Raw genomic sequence first — 9,244 nt, 5'->3', positions numbered from 1 at the left:
CTGCAGAAGCTGCAGAAATTCTGCAATTCTGCAAGTACGGGAATAGACCTATAGAGAGTTATCTACGTGCGCATGTATTGTGTGTACGTACACGAAAAAGATTGAGGTTAAATTTTGTACCCGCCAGCAAAACAAATGGGGTGCTAGTGTGCGTGAGAGCGGGCTTAGATAACTCTAGAGCTATCTAAGCCCGATCTCACACACACTAGCACACCATTTGTTTTGCTGGCTGGTACAAATTTTAACCTCACTTTTTTTTGTGTACGTACACGCAATACATGCGCACGTAGATAACTCTATTGAAGGAGTAGAAAATCATAAATAAAATACTAAACAAATTAAAATAAATACTAAAAAAATTAAACCGAAATAACTCTGAAAACAGTAAATGGGGCAGATTTGAGTAATTTGAAATTAGGGTGGAGGATTTGTTTTCTGGAGTAGATGAACCAGATGAACTCATGACCACGCAAGTATGTGTTCATCGCGCACTTTCTCCTGTGACACGCAGAGAAAATTTGCATTTCAAAACAGTAGAAATTCAGGGGAAATTCCTTACAATCATGTCCAACCCCCGAATCGTGCTGCTGTTCTCGGGCAAACGGAAATGTGGCAAAGATTACCTCACGGAACGGCTGCTGCAGAGGTAAGTCCTAGGTGTTTTCGATTGAGAGTTGGCAACGGTAGAATGATTGTGACGACACTTTCCAGACTGACCCCGGCCCGGGCCCAGATCGTGCGCATCTCGGAACCGATCAAGCGCTGCTGGGCGGACAAACTGGGGTTGGACCTGGGCGAGCTTCTCGGCGATGGTCCGTACAAGGAACGCTACCGCCGGGAGATGATCGAGTGGAGTGACGGGCGGCGGGCCGAGGATTACGGGTTCTTTTGCCGGGCGGCCTGTTCCGAGGGGGTTGTGGCTGCGCGGGAGGTTTGCATCGTGAGTGACGTGCGCCGCAAGACGGACGTTCGGTTCTTCCGGGAAACGTTTGGCGAGCGGGTGCGCACGGTACGGATTGTGGCCGGGGAGGAAACGCGGACCGAGCGCGGGTGGAAGTTCCAGCAGGGCGTGGACGACGTGCAGTCCGAGTGCGATCTGGACGACGTGACGGAGTGGGATCTGCTGGTGGAGAACGAGGCAGGGGCGGATGTGGAGGGAATTTTGGCGAGGATCGAAGCGTTGCTTTGAAGTTAGGACAGGAATTTGAGGTGGCGGTTCTTTCAAAGACTGAAATTTGAAAAGATTTCTATTTTTTTCTCGCTAGGTAGGTTAGACTTTTTCTAAAAATTGTATTTATTTTCCACGCTTCTCGTTTTATCTTATAACATAAATACTACAAACTGTATGCAAATGAATTTATTGTAGTCTTATTTATGAAGTTGTTACAATTGTTGTTTCCTACTAAAAACCACGATTTTAGTAGATCTCTCTCGCTCTCTAAGTCTGCTGCACTTGTTCTGTTAATTTTTTCTTAATAATATCGTCGTCTTGCTGTTTCGAAGAGCTACCAAAAACACACAATTTATCGGTAGTACTGCGACGATTGTTGTCCCCACGAGGAGGACAAGGAGGAGGTGCCGGCGGCTGAGGACGAGTTCGAGTGTTGCGGGGACGATTGCTGCTGGGAGTAGCTCGATCTGCTGCTGGACAGGTGCGCCGTCTGCGGGCTGATTGACATGTTGTGGATCAGTTGGGTGGCTGAAAAGGAAAAGGGAGGTGGCTTTGTTAGATTTCGTTTGTTTGTACATTGTAAGGAAACCTAATGTTTCCATCTCTGAATGTTAATATAACATTAAACTTCATTTACAAACTAAACAATTCAAAAACTCTCAAAATTGCTTCTCTTGAAAGCTTCGCGATTTCAAAATTTTGTAGCAAAAAAATTCAGTTAATTGAGGAAACATTATAATGAAATAAAAGTTTGTTTGTAATAGCCAATTACAAGTCTCAATTTGTAATTCAGAGTTACATCAATGTAACAAACGAAGGTGTTATTAAGGATTACGTAATCTTTAATTACAAATATTTGAACTTCTTTATTTGACCTCGTAGACCCACCTTCACGTATACCTATCGACTCAGAATCAAATTCTGAGCAAATGTCTCTGCTTGCGTATGTCTGTAAGTCCGTGCACCGAAAAAAATGCACTCGAATATCTCCGGACTGGCTGAATCGATTTGGACCGTTCTGGTCTCATTCGATCCGTCTTGGGGTCCCACAAGACCTTAAATTTTAGCTAAACTTGGGAAGATTGTAAAAATAGCTTCGTGCTATACATTTTTAGAAAGGTATTTGAAAGACCTTTTCAACGAGCCCAAATCGTTGAAGATCTGATAACCCTATCAAAAGTTATGACCACTTAAGTGTTATTTATACACTTTTTACTAGCCGGGACTCACATATTCTGATGAAAACGTTGTTCAGATCTACCATGCGACCTATCGTTAAGTGGGTAATCAAAAGATTTTTCCAAAGAGTTCAAAAGATTGAACATCTGACAACCCTATCAAAAGTTATAAGTACTTTAGTGTTTTTAATTCACTTTTTTGAGGCCGGATCTCAATTATTTTGAAAAAGCAAGTGTCATTAATACACTTTTCTGAAGCTGTGTAGTGTATTCACTTTATTAATGCGAGGAAGGCACTAACCGCCTAAAGGTGGATAAAGTAATATCATTATTTTTTAAAAATTTGCAGTCTGTTTTTACCTTTTTGAATTTTTAAAATTTGGATGTACCCCATTTGGCATAACGGGTTTTCAAGAAGGACGTTTGGTATAATGGACGTTGGGCATAGGTGTTACTAGATTTTATTTTTGTTTTATTTATTTCTCAATTTCACGAATAAAAATGTATTGTTATTAATTTAACTTTTTTTATATAACTTTAAGAGATTATTATTATTTAATTTTTTTTCGAAAAATTGGGTATCTCTATATTTTTTCCCCAATAGTAAATTGTTTCCTTTTTGAATAATTCACAAGAAATCTTTTTAATGAAATTTTGATATTTTATTGAAAATTTAATTGAAAGAAAGAAATATCTCTTGTTAGCTTTACATTTTTCCCCTTTCAATATAATTAGCAATAATATCTTTTTGAATAAAATTTTCCCTTCTTTTATATGAAATTCAACTTAAAGATGAAAAAACCTCTTCAAATCTTCGACAATTGAGCTGTTATATTTTTTTTTGTTTTGATCATTATTTAACTCGAAAAAGGAAAAATCTCTAAATAAATCCACATTTTTCCCTTCTTTATTTTCGAATTCAATCTAAAGAACACCCAGAACTGGGCAGCACTCGTCCGACACGAGAGTAGCGGTAAGATTTACAGATACAGAGAACACAGTTCTAGATGACCGAGAGAATTGTGCCCTCGAGTCCATGAAAAAAAAGTTCATCCTTCAAAACAAAATGTGTTGTCTACGGGAATTGAACCAGGGACCTTTAATAGAATAACTCAATGACTAAACTGCCTTGGCCATAACAGCTTGGTGACACAAGAGTAGTCAGATGTCGATGTATGACCCTTGTTGAAGATTTACTGTTTTAATTCATTAATGAAATTAATTGTTTTGCAGATTTCGATTTTACTTTTCTTTAAATATTTTACAATTAACTTTTTTCTGCAATTTTCTCTTTAAATGTTTCTATCATTTTCGCAATTTTTTTCTCTGTTGCTTTATTTTTTGCAATAAAGTTATTTATGCAATTTTCCCTTTTTGTATTTATTTAAAACTAATCTTAAAGAAGGGACCGTTGTTAAAAAAATATTGCTAATTAAATTGATTTTTTGAATAGAGGTAGGTGAAAAACATAAAACTAATGCGGTTGTCAAACATTTAAAGAGTGGCAAAATGTGAATCTCTAAAGAGACTTTTCCTTCTAAAAGTTCGCAATTCGCAATTTTCAGTGTAAGAACGGGCCTTGACCGATCTTATGCACTAGGTTCCCGACGAACACGCACTGCCCTTACACCTACATCTCACCCTTGCTCTGAGTCAGTACGAGTAGCACGCTAGAACACGCTTTGAGTGTTCGTGCCAGGCATGCACACCTTCTTTTCCGGTTACGCATTTTAACTCGGCCGGGGGTGGTACATTACGTAGGGTTTGATGTAAGTATAAGCGCCTAACCATTTAAAGTGTGCCTTCATTAAAGCAAAAACTGTTTTATTTTTAGTTTGAATTCAAAAACTTATTGTTATTTACTGTGTATTGTTTTCTCCTGAAAGCTTCCCTATTGTTGAGTCTGTTTATCTGTTGCTATTTCTTTTGTCGCGGTGTTTTGTTACAATTTTTTGGCCCTAAGCATGTTATAAAAGTTTACCAAAAATACAATAGTAATATTTGTGTTAGTTCTTTAACCTTTCCATAAATTGAGTAAGGGCTTCAACCTTGCTTAAGAAAAAGGTGAAGTTTTAAAACAATGGACAGTGAAGGAAATATACTATGTAAAGAATCAATAGTAAAAGGAAGATAGTAATTTATGAAGTAGATATAGAAATTAACAATAGTTAATAAAAAGAGGCAACAAACAAGCTTAGATTGTATTGAGGGCAATTTACAGGGAAGATGAGAAATTATTCAAATAGATAAATAAAAAAAAAAAGACACATTATAAACAAAATTGACATCACTGCCAAATTAAGGGAAAGCAGACAGTTTGTTGCAGCAGCATCAATTGGTAAAATAGAGTGGAAAAGCGTTGAGAAATAAGAGAATCATATGAATAAAATCGAAATCAAATGGAGGATAGTAAACAGAAGCCGCGTTAGAAAATCAGTGAAACAAAATAAACAGAAGATAGGTGGTAGCTGAGAATGAAGAGAAGAGAAACCCCGTTGTGCGATGTTTGAGGTACATCCACAGCAGTTGACTCAACATACTGCGAATCAAAACAATACCGTCTACAATCACAAATTACTTCCTTTTCCCACATTGTCGCGCCCCTTTCTTTTAGCCGTCTCGACTCTGACCCGCGGTGGTCAAAGGTTTACGATCCGTTTCCACAGGCCACCAGCTAGGTCATCATGAAAACCAAGCCAACGTGGAGGTAAGAAAATAGGACACTTGCAATGAACCAGAGCCATGCTGTTTTGTCCAAACAGCACTACGGATGTAGTTGGGCTCCTTCCGGGATGTTCCTCGCCTAGGTGTGTCAACCGACGAGTATCATCAGTATCATGCACCCTTGGCCTGTAATTTCAATATTTTCTTTATGTTTCCAAAACGTAAAAAAGTTTTTCAATTTTGGATTTTATTCGATATTTAGGTTTTCCGAAAACTGAAAAACAAGCTTTATCTATGGTAGGCAGGGTTGTTAAAATATCAAAATATCACCTCTCAGCAACTACAATTATCTCGCCTGAATATTCATGCCTCAAATACAACTGCTCTTCTCTCTTCATTGAAACTCTCAGCGCCGAACATAGCCGAACACGTTTTCGTGTTTACCCACTCGCGATTGACATTTTCCTTTTCTCTCTCATTCTCGCTTCCACGATCATCCTACCGCAACAGTGTTTAACCACAAAAGCCGCCACAAAACCAATTTTGCAAACGCAGTTTGAAGGGGCGTCATGCGTGGTCGGCTCCTAATCGCCATCTCGCGTTCTCTCATTGCAGTTTTCGGAGAGATTGAGAGACTCAGCGGTGAGAGCGCATAGTCGAGGAAAAGGGAAGGAGTGATAGAGAGAGAATGACATCACTGGGAATTACGAGACACAAGAAGAGATCTCACAAGCTATAGTGACGGCCGCTATACTCTCGGATATTTTTGGTGCAGAGATAATCTTTTGATAGCTTTTCTATCACTCTTTTGCAACACTGATGGTAGGTCATTTAGCCATACTCACAAAAAAAGGTCAAGGGCAACATTTGGAAAAAAAAATATTTTAAATTACTAAATGAATTTAGTTAAACCAGGGCTGTGGAGTCGGAGTCGGAGTCGGAGCCGGAGTCGATGGAGTCGGGTCTTTTTGGGGACCTGGAGTCGGAGTCGGAGTTATCAAAACTCGAACAGCTGGAGTCGGAGCCGGAGTCGGCTAAATTTTATGAGCTGGAGTCTGAGTCGGAGTCGGAGCCGGAAATTTCTGATAACCCGGAGTTGGAGTCGGAGTCGGAGTTATCTAAAATTCAACAATTATTTTCTTACCTGTTCAGTATTTGTTATAATGCAGGTTTCGCAGAACTTCTTATATTTTTAAGTTTTTTATTTAGGAGATTTATTAGATGCCATATTACAAAAAAAATGAGCATTTTTATTGTGGTTGGAATGCTCTTATTGTGTTATTTCACTTTGATCACTATATGATACCCTGTTAATCCTCTCTAACCCAAATTTGTAGTATCATAAAAAATTAAATTAATTAAAAAATAATAGACAGTATTAGTTTTGTACTCAGAAATATTCAATTGAGTCTTGACTGCATCCTTTTGCCTGAACCCTTTCAATTCAAATTTGACCAAAGGTGAAGATTCAAGAAGTATCGCGCGCCTTCTTATACATAGAAAATTTTAAAATTAAAATAAATCAAAAATTTCTGGGTTCAATATTTTCTAGGTCACGGATATTTAAAAAAAGCCCTTAAGCGTCCTTTCCACAAATATTTTTTTAAGGTAAATTGATTTGCGATAGTATTCTTCTCCAGCTATGGCGTGATGTCCATGTACGTCTTAAATAAAAATCAATGGAGCTTTAACAATAGTTTCGTTTAAAATTGTTATTTAAAAAACCAAGGTGACTTTGATTGTCACTGTGCTTCTTATAAATGTCAGCCTAAAAGTGAGCAAATTAAATTCCTGACTTTTTCCCGATTTTTGGTGGATTTTGGCAAATTCCCGACTTTTTCCCGACTTTCCCGATTTCCCGACTTGAGTGGCCACCCTGCACCCCGTTTGGAGGAACCTACTTCAAAAGTTTTGTCAAAGTCCGCAATATTGTAAAAGGGTGTTTTTCGGAAGAAACCACATTACGTTCTATATTTTGTTTTGGTATTTTAAAGATCTAAAAGATTGAAAATCTGACAGCTTTATCAAAAGTTGTGAGCCTTTAAGTATTATTTATAGCCGGAACCATAGTTCAGTTCAAATCGACAACCACAATCTTGAAAAACAATTCAAATACATATATATATATTAGGGTGTTTCATCCAAAACCAAAAGTTCTCAGAATCAGGCAAACCGAAGTCCCCCTAGTAGAGGATACCCATAGGGACTCTCATGCCAAATATCAGCCCATTTGGTTGAGAATTGGCCTGTCCCCAGCGGTTCAAAGTTTACATGTAAATTACTATGGGATTTTTGTGCTTTTCGTTCAATCGTTCCTACAGGTCTGGGGACAACATGGATTCACTCGGAATAAAGACAGGTGTGTAGGGGATGGTCCAATGAACACATTCCAGAAGAAATTAGGCTTGTCCATTCTGTCCCCAAGGTGCGCATTGGATCGACGTCCGGTGTCTCCAGAATCACACCTTGGGGACAGAATGGACAACCCCAAACCCTTCTTGAATGTGTTCATTGGACCATCCCCTACACACCTGTCTTTATTCCGAGTGAATCCATGTTGTCCCCAGACCTTTAGGAACGATTGAACGAAAAGCACAAAAATCCCATAGTAATTTCCATGTAAACTTTAAACCGCTGGGGACAGGCCAATTCATAACCAAATGGGCTGATATTTAGCATGAGAGTCCCTATGGGTATCCTCTACTAAGAAAACCTCGGTTTTCCTGGTTTGAGAACTATTGGTTTTGGATGAAACACCCTAATATATATAAAAAGATAAATATGTTTCAGTGAACCAAAAATGCAACGTCTGAGCCACTTCAACTCACCCGAACTGGACGACCCGTACGCGCTCGTAACGTAGTTCAACGGCAGCGGGCCCTGGTCCACGCCGCCCCGTCCTCCGGCGGTCGCCCGCGGTGAGTTCATCTGCTCGCACGAGTTTTTGCGCACCGGCGAACCGACGACGGCGGCCGCATTCTTCGCGTCCAGCACCTGCTGCGACTGCGGCCCGCCCTGGGACGACGCCTGGGGAATCTGCTGCGGCGGCGGTGGCGGAACCGGTTGCGGCGGAACGGTCACGTGACGATGGTTGATGTGCGCTTGCAGGTCCCGCTGGGAGAGGTACGTTCGGCGACATCCGCTGCTGCCGTAGCGGGTTCCACCGTGGGTGCACATGAAGACCGTTCCGAGGCCGGTTTGCTCGACGCGGACCGCCTTCTCCTTGCAGCGCGGACAGATCTTGAGGTTTTCGGAGCGGGCGCACCGCAGACAGAACACATGCTTGCACGGAATCATCCGGCCGTAGATCAGGATCGGCTTGTCGCACTGGTCACAGATGTAGATCATCGGATTGAGCACCTTCTCGCCGATCAGGTTGACCTTGTGGTCCCAGTTTAATCTCAACATTGGTTCCGGTGGACCGCGCGTGATCGTCGTAAACGTCGGTGCCTCAAGCTGGGAAATGTCCGCCTCCATGTCGATCACGATCGGGCCACTGCTGGCCACCGGCGCCGCCGTTGGTTCATCAACCGCCATCTCCTTGTCCGCCGGAGCGGGCTCGCCAACCCCCTCACCCTCCTGGCCCTTCGGAGGCGACGCAATCTCCGCCGGTTCTTCCAGCTCGCGTTCCGGCTCCGGCGAACCCACTTCCTCTTCCTCCTCGTCGGAGGAAATCACACGCGATGCGGCCTTCTTGCCACGACCCCGGCCCCGCCCGCCCCGAGTCCGACCGCGCGTTCCACCCCGGGAACCGCGCCCACGGCCGCGGCCCTTCGTTTTAGTGCTTCCGTCGTCCGAATCCATCTCGCGTTCCGGAGCTTGCCCTTTTCTTCCTTTTTACCCCCGTTCACTACCCGCCGAAGCCGCCACCGTCACCGTCGCTGGTTTGTATTTGCTTACAGCGTCCTCAGAATGCGCATTTTAACCGGAACTTTTACCGATCTCCCTGCGAAACGTCTGCGGCTGATGGACGACACAAAATTTAGCGCAGTTTAAAAACTTTTTCGGCGAAAAATACGCGAAAAACTGTTATTGTAAATACAAAATGACCGAACACCACGAAAGCATCTTTTTTTTTCGTCCTCCTTCTTCTGTTCCGCGAGAGGGGACCGGTTTGACAGCGCGACTGTCAGAAAATGCGCCGCGAGCTGACAGACGTTTTTCGCAAAGGGCCGATGTTTGGTGATCATGGTGTTCATTTAAATTCATTTTGGTTACACGGTTAGGCTAG

At 41.8% G+C, this 9,244-nt stretch overlaps 2 protein-coding genes across 2 annotated transcripts; one reads left to right on the top strand and one right to left on the bottom strand.

Annotated features, from left to right (window-relative positions):
• The first annotated feature begins 486 nt into the window (after window positions 1–486).
• On the top strand, window positions 487–1,356 carry LOC6049213 (probable phosphomevalonate kinase). The gene is made up of 2 exons (XM_001865979.2): window positions 487–646; window positions 712–1,356. Exons 1-2 carry the CDS (start codon window positions 564–566, stop codon window positions 1,187–1,189), a joined length of 561 nt encoding a protein of 186 aa, XP_001866014.1. The 5' UTR covers window positions 487–563; the 3' UTR covers window positions 1,190–1,356.
• On the bottom strand, window positions 1,259–9,141 carry LOC6049215 (E3 ubiquitin-protein ligase Hakai). The gene is made up of 2 exons (XM_038248246.1): window positions 7,842–9,141; window positions 1,259–1,699 (listed from the first exon to the last, which is right to left on the bottom strand). The coding sequence occupies exons 1-2, from the start codon at window positions 8,815–8,817 to the stop codon at window positions 1,524–1,526; spliced, it is 1,152 nt and encodes a 383-aa protein (XP_038104174.1). The 5' UTR covers window positions 8,818–9,141; the 3' UTR covers window positions 1,259–1,523.
• Window positions 9,142–9,244: the final 103 nt, after the last annotated feature.

This window comes from Culex quinquefasciatus, chromosome 1 (assembly GCF_015732765.1).
Source record: "Culex quinquefasciatus strain JHB chromosome 1, VPISU_Cqui_1.0_pri_paternal, whole genome shotgun sequence".
Taxonomy (NCBI): Eukaryota; Metazoa; Arthropoda; class Insecta; order Diptera; family Culicidae; genus Culex; species Culex quinquefasciatus.
This window is presented reverse-complemented; position numbering and strand designations above follow the sequence as displayed.

What these genes read in the sequence shown, in the direction of transcription:
- LOC6049213 (XM_001865979.2), top strand. Translation starts at nt 564, where the DNA reads ATGTCCAACCCCCGAATCGTGCTGCTGTTCTCGGGCAAACGGAAATGT. An exon ending in ACGGAACGGCTGCTGCAGAG is followed by an intron (nt 647 to 711) that starts GTAAGTCCTAGG and finishes GACACTTTCCAG; the next exon opens with ACTGACCCCGGCCCGGGCCC.
- LOC6049215 (XM_038248246.1), bottom strand. Translation starts at nt 8,817, where the DNA reads ATGGATTCGGACGACGGAAGCACTAAAACGAAGGGCCGCGGCCGTGGG. An exon ending in GTACGGGTCGTCCAGTTCGG is followed by an intron (nt 1,700 to 7,841) that starts GTGAGTTGAAGT and finishes TTTCCTTTTCAG; the next exon opens with CCACCCAACTGATCCACAAC.